The 20,286-nt window shown below is 65.4% G+C and overlaps 1 protein-coding gene across 7 annotated transcripts in view; it reads left to right on the top strand.

The window, feature by feature from the left end:
- The first annotated feature begins 571 nt into the window (after positions 1–571).
- The window catches only part of AGBL5 (AGBL carboxypeptidase 5), a 40,444-nt gene continuing 20,729 nt past the window's right edge, over positions 572–20,286 (top strand). The window contains exons 1-7 of one of the 7 annotated variants that reach the window (XM_075914567.1): positions 572–725; positions 8,713–8,732; positions 10,302–10,569; positions 11,714–11,885; positions 14,092–14,258; positions 16,585–16,762; positions 19,987–20,165. In XM_075914567.1, the coding sequence (XP_075770682.1) occupies positions 580–725; positions 8,713–8,732; positions 10,302–10,569; positions 11,714–11,885; positions 14,092–14,258; positions 16,585–16,762; positions 19,987–20,165 (1,130 nt within the window). In that variant the 5' untranslated portion in view covers positions 572–579. Of the gene's footprint in view, positions 726–780; positions 1,029–8,712; positions 8,893–10,301; positions 10,570–11,713; positions 11,886–14,091; positions 14,259–16,584; positions 16,763–19,986; positions 20,166–20,286 lie in introns of those variants that run through there. The other 6 variants (XM_075914566.1, XM_075914570.1, XM_075914565.1 and 3 more) reach the window with 6 other exon arrangements.

Consider the following 20,286-nt stretch of genomic DNA (forward strand, 5'->3'; position numbering starts at 1 on the left):
CACCGAGCACCCCACCCTGGGAGGGGGGTGCCTCTGAGGGGGCATCTGCCCTGGAGCTGCGGGGCGGGACCCGCAAGGGGGGGCAGAGACTCCAGCGGGGGGTGTTTCCTTCCTGGCCCTTGTGCCCTGTCTCCGGGCAGTGGCCTGGCTGCAGGGGAGGCTGGTCCCGTGCCCGGGGGGGGGATCCCGAGCCAGACCACCCGGCCACGGGGGCAGCAGGCTGCGGGGTCTGCCCCCCCCCGGGCTCTGCCGCCCTTGCCCGCAGCTAGCGCCCGGGGGGGGGGAGGGGGAGTCTCCAAGCCCTGTGAGCCCGGGGGGGGGGACCAGGGCCGCCCCGCCCCGCCCCGCCCCTGTGCTGGAAATAAAGGAGACTGAGCAGCGCTGCCGAGTGATTCCTGGGGGAATGCGCATGCGCGCGCCTGGGGCGCAGCTCCGCGCGGGAGGAAGCATTCGCGACCCTGGCAGCGGGACTCAGGCCACGCCCCGCGCATGCCCCGCCCACCCTCGCTGCCATGACGCCTAACGTCGCGGACTCCCGCCCCTCCGCGGCCGGCTCCGCCTCCGCCGTGCGAGCAGCCAATGGGCGGGCGCGTTGCTCCAGGGGCGGGCCGGCCAATGGGCGGGCGCGTTGCTGTTGTCGGGCAGGCCGGTGGCGACTGCGGGGTTGCTGGGGAGCCGGGCTCCGGGGGCAGCGACGACCGGCGGCCGGGGCCCGGCAGGCGGAGGTGAGAGACTCCGGCCGCGCTTGCTCGGCCTAACGGCCCCGAGGCCCCGCGGACCGGGCGAAACGGCCACGAGGCCCCGCTGTCGCCCCCTCCTCGCGCGCTGGACGCAACCGCCCCGCCCCTCCCCGCGCGCCGACACAAACGGCCCCGAAACCCCGCCCCCTGCCGCCGCGCGCCGACACAAACGGCCCCGACGCCCCGCCCCCTCCTCGCGCGCTGGACGCAACCGCCTCGCAGCCCCGCCCCCTGCCGCCGCTCGCCGAGAGAAACGGCCCCGAAGCCCCGCCCCTTCCATCCGCAGAGGTGAGCGGACCCCTCCCACCCCCCCAGCTGGCACAGAGGCGCGTTGCCCCCCCCCGGGCTCCCTTGGCGAGACCCCCGCGCCGAGGATCCAGCTGAGCTCGAACCCATCAGCACCTGGCCCCCGCCTGTGCCCTGTTCTACACACCCCTCCGCCTGTGCGCCCCGCCTGTGCCCTGTTCTGCACACCCCTCCGCCTGTGCGCCCCGCCTGTGCCCTGTTCTGCACACCCCTCCGCCTGTGCGCGCCGCCTGTGCCCTGTTCTGCACACCCCTCCGCCTGTGCGCCCCGCCTGTGCCCTGTTCTGCACACCCCTCCGCCTGTGCGCCCCGCCTGTGCCCTGTTCTGCACACCCCTCCGCCTGTGCGCCCCGCCTGTGCCCTGTTCTGCACACCCCTCCGCCTGTGCGCCCCGCCTGTGCCCTGTTCTGCACACCCCCTCCGCCTGTGCGCCCCGCCTGTGCCCTGTTCTGCACACCCCTCCGCCTGTGCGCCCCGCCTGTGCCCTGTTCTGCACACCCCTCCGCCTGTGCGCCCCGCCTGTGCCCTGTTCTGCACACCCCTCCGCCTGTGCGCCCCGCCTGTGCCCTGTTCTGCACACCCCTCCGCCTGTGCGCCCCGCCTGTGCCCTGTTCTGCACACCCCTCCGCCTGTGCGCCCCGCCTGTGCCCTGTTCTGCACACCCCTCCGCCTGTGCGCCCCGCCTGTGCCCTGTTCTGCACAACCCTCCGCCTGTGTGCCCCCGCCTGTGCCCTGTTCTGCACACCCCTCCGCCTGTGCGCCCCCGCCTGTGCCCTGTTCTACACACCCCTCCGCCTGTGCGCCCCCGCCTGTGCCCTGTTCTACACACCCCTCCGCCTGTGCGCCCCCGCCTGTGCCCTGTTCTACACACCCCTCCGCCTGTGTGCCCCTGCCTGTGCCCTGTTCTACACACCCCTCCGCCTGTGCGCCCCCGCCTGTGCCCTGTTCTACACACCCCTCCGCCTGTGCCCTGTTCTACACACCCCTCCGCCTGTGCGCCCCGCCTGTGCCCTGTTCTACACACCCCTCCGCCTGTGCGCCCCCGCCTGTGCCCTGTTCTACACACCCCTCCGCCTGTGCGCCCCCGCCTGTGCCCTGTTCTACACACCCCTCCGCCTGTGCGCCCCCGCCTGTGCCCTGTTCTACACACCCTCCGCCTGTGCCCTCTTCTACACACCCCTCCGCCTGTGCGCCCCCGCCTGTGCCCTGTTCTACACACCCCTCCGCCTGTGCCCTGTTCTACACACCCCTCCGCCTGTGCGCCCCCGCCTGTGCCCTGTTCTACACACCCCTCCGCCTGTGCGCCCCCGCCTGTGCCCTGTTCTACACACCCCTCCGCCTGTGTGCCCCCGCCTGTGCCCTGTTCTACACACCCCTCCGCCTGTGCCCTGTTCTACACACCCCTCCGCCTGTGCCCTGTTCTACACACCCCCCCCGCCTGTGCGCCTCCGCTTGTGCCCTGTTCTACACACCCCTCCGCCTGTGCGCCCCCGCCTGTGCCCTGTTCTACACACCCCTCCGCCTGTGCGCCCCCGCCTGTGCCCTGTTCTACACACCCCTCCGCCTGTGCGCCCCCGCCTGTGCCCTGTTCTACACACCCCTCCGCCTGTGCGCCCCCGCCTGTGCCCTGTTCTACACACCCCTCCGCCTGTGCGCCCCCGCCTGTGCCCTGTTCTACACACCCCTCCGCCTGTGCGCCCCCGCCTGTGCCCTGTTCTACGCACCCCTCCGCCTGTGCGCCCCCGCCTGTGCCCTGTTCTACGCACCCCTCCGCCTGTGCCCTGTTCTACGCACCCCTCCGCCTGTGCGCCCCCGCCTGTGCCCTGTTCTACGCACCCCTCCGCCTGTGCGCCCCGCCTGTGCCCTGTTCTACGCACCCCTCCGCCTGTGCGCCCCCGCCTGTGCCCTGTTCTACACACCCCTCCGCCTGTGCGCCCCCGCCTGTGCCCTGTTCTACACACCCCTCCGCCTGTGTGCCCCCGCCTGTGCCCTGTTCTACACACCCCTCCGCCTGTGCCCTGTTCTGCACACCCCCCCGCCTGTGCGCCTCCGCCTGTGCCCTGTTCTACACACCCCTCCGCCTGTGCCCTGTTCTACACACCCCTCCGCCTGTGCCCTGTTCTGCACACCCCTCCGCCTGTGCCCTGTTCTGCACACCCCTCCGCCTGTGCGCCCCCGCCTGTGCCCTGTTCTACACACCCCTCCGCCTGTGCCCTGTTCTACACACCCCTCCGCCTGTGCCCTGTTCTACACCCCCCCCGCCTGTGCGCCTCCGCTTGTGCCCTGTTCTACACACCCCTCCACCTGTGCCCTGTTCTACACACCCCTCCGCCTGTGCGCCCCCGCCTGTGCCCTGTTCTGCGCCCCCCCCGCCTGTGCGCCCCCGCCTGTGCCCTGTTCTACACACCCCTCCGCCTGTGCGCCCCCGCCTGTGCCCTGTTCTGCGCCCCCTCCGCCTGTGCGCCCCCACCTGTGCCCTGTTCTGCACACCCCTCCGCCTGTGCGCCTCCACCTGCGCCCTGTTCTGCACACCCCTCCGCCTGTGCGCCCCCGCCTGCGCCCTGTTCTGCACACCCCTCCGCCTGTGCGCTCCCGCCTGCGCCCTGTTCTGCACACCCCTCCGCCTGTGCGCCCCCGCCTGTGCCCTGTTCTACACACCCCTCCGCCTGTGCGCCCCCGCCTGTGCCCTGTTCTGCACACCCCTCCACCTGTGCGTCCCCGCCTATGCCCTGTTCTGCGCCCCCCCGCCTGCGCGCCCCCGCCTGTACCCTGTTCTGCACAATCTCTCTGCCTGCGCGCCCCCGCCTGTGCCCTGTTCTGCACACCCCTCCGCCTGTGCGCCCCCGCCTGTGCCCTGTTCTGCACACTCCTCCGCCTGTGCCCTGTTCTACACACCCCTCCGCCTGTGTGCCCCCGCCTGTGCCCTTTTCTACACACCCCTCCGCCTGTGCGCCCCAGCCTGTGCCCTGTTCTGCACACCCCTCCACCTGTGCGTCCCCGCCTATGCCCTGTTCTGCGCCCCCCCGCCTGCGCGCCCCCGCCTGTGCCCTGTTCTGCACAATCTCTCTGCCTGCGCGCCCCCGCCTGTGCCCTGTTCTGCACACCCCTCCGCCTGTGCGCCCCCGCCTGTGCCCTGTTCTGCACACTCCTCCGCCTGTGCCCTGTTCTACACAATCTCTCTGCCTGTGCACCCCCGCCTGTGCCCTATTCTACACAATCTCTCTGCCTGTGCACCCCCGCCTCTGCCCTGTTCTACACAATCTCTCTGCCTGTGCACCCCCGTCTCTGCCCTGTTCTGCATAATCTTTCCTCCTGTCCCCTGTTCTACACACCCCTCCGCCTGTGCGCCCCCGCCTGTGCCCTGTTCTACAAACCCCTCCGCCTGTGCGCCCCCCGCCTGTGCCCTGTTCTACAAACCCCTCCGCCTGTGCGCCCCCGCCTGTCCCCTGTTCTACACACCCCTCCGCCTGCGTGCCCCCGCCTGTGCCCTGTTTACACCTCCCTCCCCCTGTGCGCTCCCGCCTGTCCTCTGTTCTACACACCCCTCCGCCTGTGCGCCCCCGCCTGTCCCCTGTTCTACACACCCCTCCGCCTGCGCGCCCCCGCCTGTGCCCTTTTCTGCATAATCTCTCCACCTGCGCGCCCCGCCTCTGCCCTGTTGTGCATAATCTCTCTGCCTGCGCGCCCCGCCTCTTCCCTGTTCTGCATAATCTCTCCACCTGTGCGCCCCCGCCTCTGCCCTGTTCTGCATAATCTTTCTGCCTGTGCGCCCCCGCCTCTGCCCTGTACTGCACATTCTCCGCCTGTGTGCCCCCGCTTGTTCCCTGTACTGCACATCCCTCCGCCTGTGCGTCCCCGCCTGTGCCCTGTTCTACACACCCCTCCGCCTGTGCCCTGTTCTACAAACCCCTCCGCCTGTGCGCCCCGCCTGTGCCCTGTTCTACACACCCCTCCGCCTGTGCGCCCCCGCCTGTGCCCTGTTCTACACACCCCTCCGCCTGTGTGCCCCCGCCTGTGCCCTGTTCTACACACCCCTCCGCCTGTGCGCCCCCGCCTGTGCCCTGTTCTACACACCCCTCCGCCTGTGCCCTGTTCTACACACCCCTCCGCCTGTGCGCCCCGCCTGTGCCCTGTTCTACACACCCCTCCGCCTGTGCACCCCCGCCTGTGCCCTGTTCTACACACCCCTCCGCCTGTGCGCCCCCGCCTGTGCCCTGTTCTACACACCCCTCCGCCTGTGCGCCCCCGCCTGTGCCCTGTTCTACACACCCCTCCGCCTGTGCCCTCTTCTACACACCCCTCCGCCTGTGCGCCCCCGCCTGTGCCCTGTTCTACACACCCCTCCGCCTGTGCCCTGTTCTACACACCCCTCCGCCTGTGCGCCCCCGCCTGTGCCCTGTTCTACACACCCCTCCGCCTGTGCGCCCCCGCCTGTGCCCTGTTCTACACACCCCTCCGCCTGTGTGCCCCCGCCTGTGCCCTGTTCTACACACCCCTCCGCCTGTGCCCTGTTCTACACACCCCTCCGCCTGTGCCCTGTTCTACACCCCCCCCGCCTGTGCGCCTCCGCTTGTGCCCTGTTCTACACACCCTTCCGCCTGTGCGCCCCCGCCTGTGCCCTGTTCTACACACCCCTCCGCCTGTGCGCCCCCGCCTGTGCCCTGTTCTACACACCCCTCCGCCTGTGCGCCCCCGCCTGTGCCCTGTTCTACACACCCCTCCGCCTGTGCGCCCCCGCCTGTGCCCTGTTCTACACACCCCTCCGCCTGTGCGCCCCCGCCTGTGCCCTGTTCTACACACCCCTCCGCCTGTGCGCCCCCGCCTGTGCCCTGTTCTACACACCCCTCCGCCTGTGCGCCCCCGCCTGTGCCCTGTTCTACACACCCCTCCGCCTGTGCGCCCCCGCCTGTGCCCTGTTCTACACACCCCTCCGCCTGTGCGCCCCCGCCTGTGCCCTGTTCTACGCACCCCTCCGCCTGTGCCCTGTTCTACGCACCCCTCCGCCTGTGCGCCCCCGCCTGTGCCCTGTTCTACGCACCCCTCCGCCTGTGCGCCCCCGCCTGTGCCCTGTTCTACGCACCCCTCCGCCTGTGCGCCCCGCCTGTGCCCTGTTCTACGCACCCCTCCGCCTGTGCGCCCCCGCCTGTGCCCTGTTCTACACACCCCTCCGCCTGTGCGCCCCCGCCTGTGCCCTGTTCTACACACCCCTCCGCCTGTGTGCCCCCGCCTGTGCCCTGTTCTACACACCCCTCCGCCTGTGCCCTGTTCTGCACACCCCCCCGCCTGTGCGCCTCCGCCTGTGCCCTGTTCTACACACCCCTCCGCCTGTGCCCTGTTCTGCACACCCCTCCGCCTGTGCCCTGTTCTGCACACCCCTCCGCCTGTGCGCCCCCGCCTGTGCCCTGTTCTACACACTCCTCCGCCTGTGCCCTGTTCTACACACCCCTCCGCCTGTGTGCCCCCGCCTGTGCCCTTTTCTACACACTCCTCCGCCTGTGCGCCTCCGCCTGTGCCCTTTTCTACACACTCCTCCGCCTGTTCGCCCCCGCCTGTGCCCTGTTCTGCACACCCCTCCGCCTGTGCGCCCCCGCCTGTGCCCTTTTTTACACACCCCTCTGCCTGTGCCCTGTTCTACACAATCTCTCTGCCTGTGCGCCGCCGCCTGTGCCCTGTTCTACACAATCTCTCCGCCTGTGCGCCCCCGCCTGTGCCCTGTTCTGCACAATCTCTCCGCCGGTGCGCCTCCGCCTGTGCTCTGTTCTGAACACCCCTCCGCCTGTGCCCTTTTCTACACAATCTCTCTGCCTGTGCACCCCCGCCTGTGCCCTATTCTACACAATCTCTCTGCCTGTGCACCCCCGCCTGTGCCCTGTTCTACACAATCTCTCTGCCTGTGCACCCCCGTCTCTGCCCTGTTCTGCATAATCTTTCCTCCTGTCCCCTGTTCTACACACCCCTCCGCCTGTGCGCCCCCGCCTGTGCCCTGTTCTACAAACCCCTCCGCCTGTGCGCCCCCCGCCTGTGCCCTGTTCTACAAACCCCTCCGCCTGTGCGCCCCCGCCTGTCCCCTGTTCTACACACCCCTCCGCCTGCGTGCCCCCGCCTGTCCCCTGTTCTACACACCCCTCCGCCTGCGCGCCCCCGCCTGTGCCCTTTTCTGCATAATCTCTCCACCTGCGCGCCCCGCCTCTGCCCTGTTGTGCATAATCTCTCTGCCTGCGCGCCCCGCCTCTTCCCTGTTCTGCATAATCTCTCCACCTGTGCGCCCCCGCCTCTGCCCTGTTCTGCATAATCTTTCTGCCTGTGCGCCCCCGCCTCTGCCCTGTACTGCACATTCTCCGCCTGTGTGCCCCCGCTTGTTCCCTGTACTGCACATCCCTCCGCCTGTGCGTCCCCGCCTGTGCCCTGTTCTGCACACCGCTCTGCCTGTACCCTGTTCTGGATAATCTCTCCGCCTGGTCGCCCCCTCCCATGGCCTGTTCTGGAAAATCTCTCTGCCTGTGCGCCCCGCTTGTGCCCTATTCTGGATAATCTCTCTGCCTGTGCGCCCCCTCCTGTCCCCTGTTCTGCATCATCTCTCCGCCTGTGCGCCCCCGCCTGTACCCTGTACTTCACATTCCTCTGCTTGTGCGCCCCCGCCTGTACCCTGTATTGCACACCCCTCCACCTGTGCGTCCCCGCCTGTACCCTGTATTGCACATCCCTCAGCCTGTACCCTGTACTGCACATCCCTCTGCCTGTGCGCCCCCACCTGTGCCCTGTTCTGCACACCCCTCCGCCTGTATGCCCCCGCCTGTACCCTGTTCTGCACACCCCTCTGCCTGTGCTCCCCGCCTGTACCCTGTTCTACACACCTCTCCACCGGTGCGCCCCTGCTTGTCCCCTGTACTGCACATCCCTCCGCCTGTGCCCTGTTCTACACATCCCTCTGCCTGCGAGCCCCCGCCTTCTCCCCGTTCTACACATCGCTCCGCCTGTGCGCCCCCGCATGTACCCTGTACTGCACATCCCTCCGCCTGCGAGCCCCCGCCTGCGCCCTGTTCTGCACATCCCTCCTCCTGTGCGCCCCCACCTGTGCCCTATTCTGCATATCCCTCCGCCTGTGTGACCCTGCCTGCGCCCTGTTCTGCACGTCTCTCCACCTGTGCACCTGTGCTGTGCCCTGGATCCATAGCACGGCTCTCTGCCTTTGAACCCACCATCTATATTCTGGGCAGCGCAGCATGGCTCTCTGCCTGTGTGCCCCCACTGTGCTCTGGGACCCGTGGACAGCATGTCAATGTTCTCCGCCTGTGCGCCTGCACTATGCCCTGGGACTTGTGGGCAAGATGTCAGTGCTCTGTGGCTGTGCACCCGCGCTGAGTCCTGGGACCTGCAGGCAGCACAGCACAACTCTCTAGTGCCTGCTGACTGTGTGACAGGGTGGAGATGTGTGTGCAAAGCAGGCCACCAGCGTGGTGTCTCGCCCTGTTGGGGCTGCAGGAGCACTCCACAGTCCGTGTACTGCTTTGGACGGTGCCGAGGGAATATCTGTCCTCTGCTCTCAATATGCGTCCCCCTCCCTTTTTCATCAGTAGCAGGGTTGCTGCTTTTTGAGCGAGGTTATTGTCTGAGGTTCAGCACCGTAATATCGAAGTGTCTTTGAGTTGTGTTGTGTTCCCCCGCAGGTTGGCCAACTCGGACAGTGGTTTGTACTTAGAAGCATACAAAGCAGGAGGGAAGAGGGTCTGCTAGCGAAACATCTGCCTTTGGAAGCCTGCTCCATCCAGCGGGTAACAAATGGGATACCTTGCATTGACCTCTCTCTGGCCTGGCCCCTTTGCTGCAGCAGACCGATAGGTTCCTAGGTAGATGAACACATGTGGCTTCGGTTTTGATTAGCTAAATATCTAGCAAGCCCCACGCTTGCAGAAATTGGATGGCCGGAAATCTTCCTGGAGTCTTACCTCCTCCCTTTCCCCGTGCCCTGCCAAAACAGCGATTTGTTATGTAAAGGTGTCTTCAGTGTACAAAGCCTTTACACCAGGGGTGGGCAATAATATTTGACAGGGGAGGGGGGCACTCCAAGATTTTGGAAAGTGGTCGTGCGCTGCACTCTCCATGATGTTAACGGAGGAGCTGCGGAGTGTGGGAGGGAGGTTGGGTGCAGAAGGGCGCGTGGGGTAAGGGACTGGGGTCTGGGAGGAAGTTTCAGTGAAGGAGACACTTGTGACCTAGGGCAGGGGACTGGGGAGCAGGGGTTTGGTTTGTGACCTAGGGGAAGAGACTGGGGTACAGGAATGTGGGTTGTAACCTAGGGGAGGAGGGATTGTGATCTGGGGCAGGGGATTGGGGTACCAGACCTGGGAGGGAGTATAGGTGCAAGAGGGGGACAGAGGGTTTGGGTATGTTGAGTGGGGGGGGGAGGTGCCAGAGGTGACCGAGGGTCTGTCTACACTACCCCTCTAGTTTGAACTAGGAGGGTAATGTAGTCATCCGCAGTTGCAAATCAAGCCCGGGATTTGAATTTCCCGGGCTCCATTTGCATGAAGCTGGCTGGCGCCATTTTTAAATGCTGGCTAGTTCGAACCCCGTGCTACGCGGCTACACGCGGCACAGAGTAGCTAGTTCGGAGGAGTACAGCTAGTTCGGATTAGAAGCCTGATCCAAACTAGCTACTCCGTGCCGCGTGTAGCCGCGCGGCACGGGGTTCGAACTAGCCGGCATTTAAAAATGGCGCCGGCCGGCTTCATGCAAATGAAGCCCGGGAAATTCAAATCCCGGGCTTGATTTGCAACTGCGGATGACTACATTACCCCGCTAGTTCGAACTAGGGGGTAGTGTAGACATACCCCAGGAGACTCACCGGCCAGCAGCCCAGCCAGCCTGCCTGCCTGCTGACCTAAATGCTTGCAGAGCTGCAAAGGTTTCTCTGCCTGCCTGCACTATGCTTGCACGGCCATGTGCCGTGTGAATAACTGAGCCGGAGGGGAGAGGGCGTGGTGTTTCTTGGCTGCCTGTTACTCAAACAGGCAGCTCCCATTGGCCAGTTTCACGCCAGGCCCCCCGCGGGGCTGAGCTGAACACACGCCCGGCAAGGGGTGGTGTGCGGAAGGCCCTCTGGGCTACCCGGGTGTGGGACATAACTTGCTGGCTCCGGTGTTTTGTGGGGAATCCTGCTGGGCCTGAGGGGAGGCCTGGAGCCGGGAAGTGATCGCAGGCGAGCGGGGGGGCGGGAGCCGCCGCTCACGGCTGGGTTGATGTCTGCCCTCCTCAGCTCTCAGCCCGCAGCAGCGTGGAGGATGCCAGCCCGCTCTCGCTGGGGAGTTAAACATGGAGATCCGCTGTGGCGGCCTCTTGTTCAGTTCCAAGTTTGACTCGGGGAACCTGGCTCATGTGGAGAAGGTGGAACACCAGGAAGGAGAGGGGGATGGGACCGGGAACAGCAGCACTGGCTTTGGCAGCTCCCTGCCTGCGGCCGACTACGAATTCAACGTGTGGACCAAGCCCGACTGTGCCGAAACCGAGTATGAAAACGGGAACAGGTAAGGGGGCGTGTCCTGCTGAGCCGGGGGCACCCTGCCTTCTCCCCAGATCCCGTGGGGGGCAGCAAAGTGCAGGAAGGAGAAGCAGAGAGCGCTCCTGCTCCCGGCCTCTTGCCGCAGGGAGGGGCAGTTTAATCAGCTCCTCGACTTGGCGATGCAATTTCCATCCCTTGGTCGATGAGGGGGGACTGCGGGGCCAAGCTCCCGGCCCCAGCAGCTAACCCGCTGCGGCTCTGCCTCTGAAATGTATTAAGAGCAGCAGGACCTAGAAAAAGCCGGCAGATACATCTAAAAAGCAGCGGTACGGTGCCTGGGACGGGGAGTGAGCCAGGGATCGGCTGATTCCCAGCTTGTGCCTGGTCCCCGCTACCCCCCACAGAGAAACCGGCTTTTAAGCTGCCCTCTCCCTTCCCCCCCGTACCGGCTCCTGCTCCCTCCCTTGCTGCCTCTGATAGCGGCGCTGGGGGAGGGGAAGTGACTAGACCAGGGACTACTCGACTATCAGATAAGCTTATGCCATCAGATAGTCGACCAGTCGCATCCATCCCCAGTCCATAAGGCAGACTAGTATTCAGCTTCTCCCGCTGCTCGCTTGACTTCTGCAGAGCTAACGGAAAGACTCTGGCCCCCAAGTTCACAGAGCGCTGTGGCTGCGATGTGCAGGTAGCTTGGTGGAAAAGGGAGAGACTTTTCCAAGGCTGATACAGGGAGGAGGGAGAAAAGTTATTCTCCATAACTCTGAGGACAGGCCAAGCAGCAATGGGCTTAAACTGCAGCAGGGGAGGTTTGGGTTGGACATTAGGGAAAAGTTCCTGCCTGTCGGGGGGGGTCAAACACTGGAATAAGTTGCCCCGGGCGGTTGTGGAATCCCCATCCCTGGAGATATGGAAGAGCAGGGGTGGCCTAGACGGTGCTGGGTCCTGACGGGGGGGTCTTGGTGACGTCTTGAGGGCCCTGCCAGTTCCGTGGTCTGTGCCCGTGGCTCGGATTATGCTGCGAGGTTGCAGAGGTGACAGTTAATGGCTGGAGTCGCATTGGGGTTCTGCCGTTGCTGCCGGGGCCTGTGCCCTAGCACCCGGGGCGTTGCGGGGCGGACACACAGCAGCTGATAGACTGACCTGGTTCCTCTTCGTGTCCTTTCCAGATCCTGGTTTTATTTCAGCGTGAAGGGAGGCGCTCCCGGCAAGCTGATCAAAATCAACATCGTGAACATGAACAAGCAGAGCAAACTCTACTCCCAAGGCATGTCGCCCTTCGTCAGGACCCTGCCTGTCCGGCCCCGCTGGGAGCGCGTCCGGGAGCGGCCCACCTTCGAGGTATCCGTGCGGTGAGCACGCCGGGGGGTGCTGCTGGTGGATCGGTGCGCTGGGCTCGGGTCGGTAGCTCAGCGGACACCAGCCGACAGAGGGGCTCGCTTTGGACAGGAAGATGGGAACTGCTCGGCCAGGGAGTCGCTCGTCTCCCCAGGCCAGCTGGACATAGGGTCTGGGTAGACGCAGAGCGTGTTATTTCAGAGCAGCGCTAGTTATTCCGAGAGCCTTGCCGTGTGGAGCCCGGAGGGTTTACTGACTCGGAAGGAAGAGTTGTTTGCAGAGGAGAGCGGGTGACGCGGGTACTCAAGGGGGCTCTCTGGGTGGTCCCCGGGGCGCGGGAGTCACCTGTCACAACCGACTGTCTCCACAGGGCTAGCCCCACTTGTAGCCTTTGGCGTCTTAGTGTTGGCCTTTGTAAGCGTTCAGGGTCTGTCTACACTACCCCTAGTTCGAACTAGCGGGGTAATGTAGTCATACGGAGTTGCAGATGAAGCCTGGGATTTGAATTTCCCGGGCTTCATTTGCATAAAGCCGGCCGGCGCCATTTTAAATGCCGGCTAGGTCGCACCCTGTGCCGCGCGGCTACACGCGGCACGGACTAGCTAGTTCGGATTAGGCTTCCTCGTGGAACGAGGCGTACAGCTAGTTCGGATAGGAAGCCTAATCCGAACTAGCTAGTCCGTGCCGCGTGTAGCCGTGCGGCACAGGGTGCGACCTAGCCGGCATTTAAAAATGGCGCCGGCCGGCTTTATGCAAATGAAGCCCGGGAAATTCAAATCCTGGGCTTCATTTGCAACTCCGTATGACTACATTACCCCCCCTAGTTCGAACTAAGGGTAGTGTAGACAGACCCTCAGACAGCACAGGAGGGAAAGGCGTGTCCGCTCCCTGGGCCCCGTTTCCTGGACCCAGGCAGGGTGCAGGAGGCCGCTCCCCGAGTCTGTGTGCCGTGATGCTCCACAGCCCCCTCGTCTGGACAGCGCCCCAGGTGCGCTGGGGCCTTTTCCTGAGGAGACGTCTCTACACAGGTTGCCTTAAGGAATGGGGTGGGGCAAATGCAGGCGGCAACTCGCAAGCATTTCATAGCGTGAGGGGGCAAGTTGAGGGCTGGGCGGAAGCGGGAAGGGTCACACGGGTCAGGGGGGAGTTAGCGCCTGGGGGCAGTGGGAAGGGTCTCACGGGTCGGGGGGGAGTTAGCGCCTGGGGGCAGCGGGAAGGGTCACAGGGGTCGGGGGGGAGTTAGCGCCTGGGGGCAGCGGGAAGGGTCACACGGGTCGGGGGGGAGTTAGCGCCTGGGGGCAGCAGGAAGGGTCACAGGGGTTGGGGGGGAGTTAGCGCCTGGGGGCAGCAGGAAGGGTCACACGGGTCGGGGGGGAGTTAGCGCCTGGGGGCAGTGGGAAGGGTCTCACGGGTCGGGGGGGAGTTAGCGCCTGGGAGCAGCAGGAAGGGTCACAGAGGTCGGGGGGGAGTTAGCGCCTGGGGGCAGCAGGAAGGGTCACACGGGTCGGTGGGGAGTTAGCGCCTGGGGGCAGCAGGAAGGGTCACACGGGTCGGGGGGGAGTTAGCGCCTGGGGGCAGCAGGAAGGGTCACAGAGGTCGGGGGGGAGTTAGTGCCTGGGGGCAGCAGGAAGGGTCACAGGGGTTGGGGGGGAGTTAGCGCCTGGGGGCAGCGGGAAGGGTCACACGGGTCGGGGGGGAGTTAGCGCCTGGGGGGGGCAGCGGGAAGGGTCACACGGCTCCTCACCTTCCTCCCAGCCAAGGGCTGACGGGCCCCGGCCCCTCGCCTTCCTCCCGGCCACCCCGCCGCTCGGCACTGAGCCGTGTCCGAGGAGGGCGCTGGGCAGCGAGGCGACGCCCCCGTGCAGGTGCCCAGAGTCGCGGTCCGTGCCCCGGAAGGGCTGGGTTGTGGTCCCGCAGGGCTCCAGTGCAGCCCACCCCAAAGGGCGCGTGCTCCTTAGGGCAGGAGCGGTCAGCACTGCTCCCCGTGCTCAGCCAGCCCGCCCAGCAGGGAACGTGTGGGGCTGCGGCGGCTCCCCGCCCGCTGGGGCAGTGGGGACCATAGAAAGGGGTAAGCGGGGAGCCCCTGAGAACGGCCGGCAGTGGGTACCGCGGTGCCAGTGCAGCCCGGGCTGTGTGCCCGAGGGGCATGGTGCGCTGGGCTCAGGGCAGCCCTGCTAGCTGCTCAGCATCTGCCTTGTGTGTGCCTCAGATGCTGGAGACCCAGTTTGTGCTGTCCTTTGTGCACCGCTTCCTGGAGCACCGCGGCTCCACCACCTACTTTGCCTTCTGCTACCCCTTCTCCTACACCGAGTGCCAGGACATGCTGGCACAGCTCGACCGCCGCTTCGAGGAGTGCAGGCTCCTGTCGCCCAGCAGGTGCGCACCACCCTCGCCACCCTCCCCTCCTGACCTGCAGCGCCCGCCCCTTTGGCCTGGGGCGGGGTGGGTGGGGCCAGCTGCCATGGGCACGTGTTCCTCCTCCGGCTCTGCCGAGAGCAGCCACAGCCATTTCTCTTCCCCTTGCCTCGCAGGTGAGTGGCTCGGGGGAAGGGGGGAGAGTGAGCAGAGGCACCTTTGGGCTTTATTGCGGGGCTGCTCCCAGGACAGCAGTCCCCCCCCCCCAGCTCAGACGAGCTTTCCTGCATCCGCGTGGGGGACTCTGCCATTCCCGTAGCGCTCAGCCAAGCGTGGACTGTGAGCCGTGGCCGTGAGGGGCCGGGGCTCTGGGATTCCCGTAGCGCTCAGCCAAGCGTGGACTGTGAGCCGTGGCAGTGAGGGGCCAGGGCTCTGGGATTCCCATAGCGCTCAGCCAAGCGTGGACTGTGAGCCGTGGCCGTGAGGGGCCGGGGCTCTGGGATTCCCGTAGCGCTCAGCCAAGCGCAGGCCACGGGCCGTGGCAGTGAGGGGCCAGGGCTCTGGGATACCCATAGCGCTCAGCCAAGCGTGGACTGTGAGCCGTGGCCGTGAGGGGCCGGGGCTCTGGGATTCCCGTAACGCTCAGCCAAGCGTGGACTGTGAGCCATGGCCATGAGGGGCCGGGGCTCTGGGATTCTCGTAACGCTCAGCCAAGCGTGGACTGTGAGCCGTGGCCGTGAGGGGCCGGGGCTCTGGGATTCCCGTAGCGCTCAGCCAAGCGTGGACTGTGAGCCGTGGCCGTGAGGGGCCGGGGCTCTGGGATTCCCATAACGCTCAGCCAAGCGCAGGCCACGGGCCGTGGCAGTGAGGGGCCAGGGCTCTGGGATTCCCGTAGCGCTCAGCCAAGCGTGGACTGTGAGCCGTGGCCATGAGGGGCCGGGGCTCTGGGATTCCCGTAACGCTCAGCCAAGCGTGGACTGTGAGCCGTGGCCGTGAGGGGCCGGGGCTCTGGGATTCCCGTAACGCTCAGCCAAGCGTGGACTGTGAGCCGTGGCCGTGAGGGGCCGGGGCTCTGGGATTCCCGTAACGCTCAGCCAAGCGTGGACTGTGAGCCGTGGCCGTGAGGGGCCGGGGCTCTGGGATTCCCGTAGCGCTCAGCCAAGCACAGGCCACGGGCCGTGGCAGTGAGGGGCCAGGGCTCTGGGATTCCAGTAGCGCTCAGCCAAGCGCAGGCCATGGGCCATGGCAGTGAGGGGCCGGGGCTCTGGGATTCCCGTAGCGCTCAGCCAAGCGCAGGCCACGGGCCGTGGCAGTGAGAGGCCGGGGCTCTGGGATTCCCGTAGCGCTCAGCCAAGCGCAGGCCACGGGCCATGGCAGTGAGGGGCCGGGGCTCTGGGATTCCCCTAGCGCTCAGCCAAGCGCAGGCCACGGGCCGTGGCAGTGAGGGGCCGGGGCTCTGGGATTCCCGTAGCGCTCAGCCAAGCGCAGGCCACGGGCCGTGGCAGTGAGGGGCCGGGGTTCTGGGATTCCCGTAGCGCTCAGCCAAGCGCAGGCCACGGGCCGTGGCAGTGAGGGGCCAGGGCTCTGGGATTCCCGTAACGCTCAGCCAAGCGCAGGCCACGGGCCGTGGCAGTGAGGGGCCAGGGCTCTGGGATTCCCGTAGCGCTCAGCCAAGCGCAGGCCACGGGCCGTGGCCAAGAGCAACCTGGGCTCTGGAGCATCCTGGTTTCTGCAGCCTCAGCGCTTCTTTGACTGAGGTGGAGGAGGGAGCAGAGCCGCTGTTGCCTTCTGAGAGGGGTTCCCTGTCTCGGCGAAGGCTCGCTCCCTTTTAATGTCTTCTCCCAGGGCTCCGACCCGCGCCCGCCTGGCACTGGCCCCCCTCTGCGCCCCTTCCCAGTGCCCAGCCTCCAGTCTGTGCAGAGCGCTTCTGCCTTGCACCTGCCACCCCACCGCTGCCGCATCCTTCCCCGACGCCCTCCCCAAGCTGGGGCTGGCAGGGCCCCCACGCTCCAAGCTGCGGAGTGTGCCCAGCGCCCCTTCCTCCTGCCAGCCCCACCCGCCGTGGGGCGAGGAGGCTGGCTCCCTGGATCCCAGGCAAGACTCGGCAGGAGGTGGGAGCCGGCTGGAGGGGAGCAGCGCAGGCCCTGAGGGAAGCTGGCAGAAGGTGACTCCAAAGGGAGCGTGACCAGAGCCTGCAGGGGAGGCAGAGGCAGGAGAGCCCGTCTTGGCGGCCTGGGGCCCTGGGGAGAGCCCTTAGGGATTTCCTGTTCCAGGAGTGCCTGGGGGAGCTGCCCTTCCTTCCTCCACTGTCCCAGCTGCTCTTCGGGGCCTTTCTGCACCCCCGCAGCTCCCTGGACTCCATCTATTACCATCGAGAGCTGCTGTGCCGCTCCCTGGACGGCCTGCGGGTGGACCTGCTCACCGTCACCTCGTGCCACGGCATGCAGGAGGAGCGCGAGCCCAGGCTGGACAACCTGTTCCCCGAGGAGGCCACCCCTCGGCCGCACCGCTTTGCGGGGAAGAAGGTGAGTCTGGCCGCCTCGGACGGGGGCGCTGCCCGGACAAGGGCTGCCCCGCATGGGCCGCCCAATAGCCCAGTAAAGGGGGGGACTGACACGGCGCATGGCGGAGCACAATAAAGCCAAGCAGAAGTGTCCCGTCCGTGGGGCAGACCGCTGAGCGGCGGCCGTGCGAGCGCCACGCCAGAGGGTCTGGAGGGCCAGGGCTTAGCAAGGCCTGAATGGGGCGTCGGCGCGGCACGCTGATCCCTGCTACCAGAGACACCGGAACGACCGATTGGTCCCGCTCGGGGAGGGGGAGGGGCTCCGCCGGTGGAAGGAAAGAGTCCAGTATCGGCCACTCCTCCACGATCAGACTCTGCCTCTGCGTCTCAGTGGTCCAGCGGGAGCAGCAGGCTGCAGCGGGGGAGTTCGCCCGCCCCGCCCCGCCCGTCGGGCTGGCCACGACCACGGGGACTGTGACACGGGGGTGCCAGCGGTTCCCAGACTGGCTGAGTGCGGGCTGGGGTGCAGAGGCTCCGTTCTAGACACAACTAGTACCTGCTTCGTGGAGCAGAAAGTCCAGGAGCCCCCGGGAAGAGGAAACCCCAGCTTGAGCCTAAGCGGCACGTGGAGTCTGCTCTCTGAGGTGAATGTACCGAACCGCTCAGTACGAGTGGGGACAGGAATACCACGCCCCACCCCAGTAGCACTTACCCAAAGGGGAGCTACACACAAACAAGGCTATTAGGAAAAACTGCTGTACTTTACTAGGCGGGGGGGGGGGGGGAGAGGGAGAGGGAGTCTCCATCCCTAGAGGTGTGTAAGTCCCAGCTGGACAAAGCCCCGGCTGGGCTGATTGAGTTGGGGCTGGTCTGAGGTCTCTTCCAGTTCTGTGATTCTAGCTGAAGGGAAATGAAGAGGAACAGTCGAAGAGTGAAATGCCTGCAAGTTGCATGGAAATGCTAAAAAACACCATGGGAAAGTCACATTTAATTGGAGCCCCCGAGTAAAAACCAAAACCACAGAGGCAAAAAACTAGTGGCAACATGGATAGTGGATACAGAAGTATCCGGATAGGTCCTGCGAAGCGCTACAAAGGGATCTCCCGAGGCTGGGAGACTGGACAACAACATGACATGAAATTCGGTGTTGATAAACGCCAAGTAACGCGCCCTGGAAAACAGTCCCCACCATCCGTAGCAATGCTGGGCTCTGAATGAGCCGTACCACTCGGAGAGATCTTGGAGTCCCTGTGGCTAGCTCTCGGAAAACACCCCTCTGTGTGCAGCGGCCGGCAGCGGAGAACAGTGCTGTGGAGAAGGGAAATGAGGCCAGGAGCGGCCCAGTGACTCCGTGGGCAGCGGGTTGAAAAAGACGAGGAAGCATCTCATCATACAACAGGCAGGGCCTGGGGAACTCTGCCAGAGGGGTGCAAAAAAGCACTGGCTAGGTTCTTGGAAGGGCTATTCGCCTGTTGGCCAGGGTAGGTCACTTGGGGATTCCCTGTTTGTTCCCTCCCGCGGGGGCCCCGGCACTGGACTGGAGGGGCCTTCGGCCTGGCCGCTCTCAGAGGGGTGCCCCACGCCAGCGGGGGGGGCGGGCGGAGATGAGGGGCCGTTGAAGACCGGGGAGAAGACAGGAAGGAACATTAGGTCCGATGGGTTCAAATGCCAAGGAGGAGCGAGAGGCCGCAGAGGAGCTGGAAGGGCAGAGAGTAACGGCCGCGCCAGCCCGACGGGAGCAGCCAGGAGACGCGGTCACTGCAGAGATCCAATCACTGCCCTTCCCCGCGGAGCGAGGTGGCCCCGCCTGGGCCGTGGGTGAGGCGAGTGTGGGGCGGATGTTCCCTGCTGCCCAGCTGGTGGGGAGCTGGGCTGGGCTCAGAGGCGGGCTGGCTTCGGCAAAGGGAAATCCGGCCTCACTAATCTGGAGTTCTTGGAGGGGGCCATGCATCAGAGGCAGCAGCGGGGGAAAGGGAGGCTGGTTCCTGTGGGGCTGCTGCCACCCCCACCCCCTGCGAGCACTGGCCACTACCCCCCCCACGTGTAAACGTGTAACGGCTGAACATGTCAGTGGCTAGTGTCCGGAGATTTCCAGAGAGCCTTTGTCAAGGCCCCTCACCAATGGCTCGTAAGCCAAGGGAGTTCTCACTCCTGTGGGGTCAGAGGGAAGGTCCCTTCGTGGATGGCCACTGCTTAGAGGACAGGGAACAGAGGGCCCACTTTCCGATGGGGGAGGTAGCTAGTGCTGCCCCCAAGGGGCCGCGTTGGGATCAGTCCCGTACTGCACGTTCATCGGTGATCTGGAGAAGGAAACAGCGAGGTGGCAGCATTTGCAGGTGACACCAAACTGCTCAAGAGAGCAAAGTCCAAAGCCGACTGTGAAGAGCTGCCAAAGGATCTCACCAAGCCAGGTGACTGCACAACACAATGGCAGCTGAACGTTCATGTTGCTAAATATGAAGTCATGCCCTTTGGAAAACATAACCCGGCTCTGCCTGCAGAACGACGGGGACTGGGTTAGCTGTAGCCACTCGAGAGCGATCTTGGAGTCACGGTGGATCGTTCTCTGGAGGCGTCCACGCCGTGTGCAGCGGCAGCCAACAGGATGTTCGGAATCATTAAAAAGGGAGAGAGAATAAGACGGAGAATCTCTTACTGCCGCTGGATAAATCCATAGGACGCCCACAGCCTGCATCCTGCATACACGTGTGGTCGCCTCATCCCAAAAAGGTCTCTTGGCATTGGGAAAAGTTCAGAAAAGGGAAACAAAAATGCTGAGAGGTTTGGAACGGCTGCCGTGAGGCGAGGGTAATAAAACGGGGACTTTTCAGCTGTGAAAAATGGAGGCTAAGGGGGGATAGGACCGAGGTCTGTAAAATCTTGACCAATGTGGAGAAAGTGAATAAGGAAAAGTGATTGACTTGCTCCCATAACACAAGAACTAGGGGTCACCCACGGACGTGAATAGGTGGCAGGTTTGAAACAACCCAAAGGCAGCATTTCTTAACGCAGCGCACGGTCGGCCTGTGGAACTCCTTGCTGGAGGATGTGGCAGAACTTGAACAGGGTTCAGAGAAGAGCCAGACAGGCCCATGGATGGCTGGTAGCCAGGCTGGGCAGGGCTGGGAATGGGCGGCGGGGAGGGATGGCCGGATGTGGCGCCTGGCCGACGCTGGAGCCCAGAGGGCGAGGGCGCATTGCACAAGGCTGGGAAGGGAAGTCGGCAGCTCTGAGTGTCTCCTCCAGGTCTTCTTCCTGAGCAGCAGAGTCCACCCCGGGGAAACGCCCTCCAGCTTCGTCTTCAACGGCTTCCTGGAGTTCATCCTGCGGGGGAGCGACCCCCGCGCCCAGATGCTGAGGCGCATGTTCGTCTTCAAGCTGGTCCCCATGCTGAACCCGGATGGCGTGGTGCGGGGCCATTACCGGTGAGCTGGGCGCCAGCTCCGTGGGCCTCAGGCAGGAGCAGAGCTGGCTCCGAGCTCTGCAGGGACTGGCAGGCTAGGTCCTGCTCTGCTCCCCGGCGTGGTCGGGGGAGGGCTGCACTGT

This window comes from Pelodiscus sinensis, unplaced genomic scaffold (assembly GCF_049634645.1).
Source record: "Pelodiscus sinensis isolate JC-2024 unplaced genomic scaffold, ASM4963464v1 ctg104, whole genome shotgun sequence".
NCBI classification, from domain to species: domain Eukaryota; kingdom Metazoa; phylum Chordata; order Testudines; family Trionychidae; genus Pelodiscus; species Pelodiscus sinensis.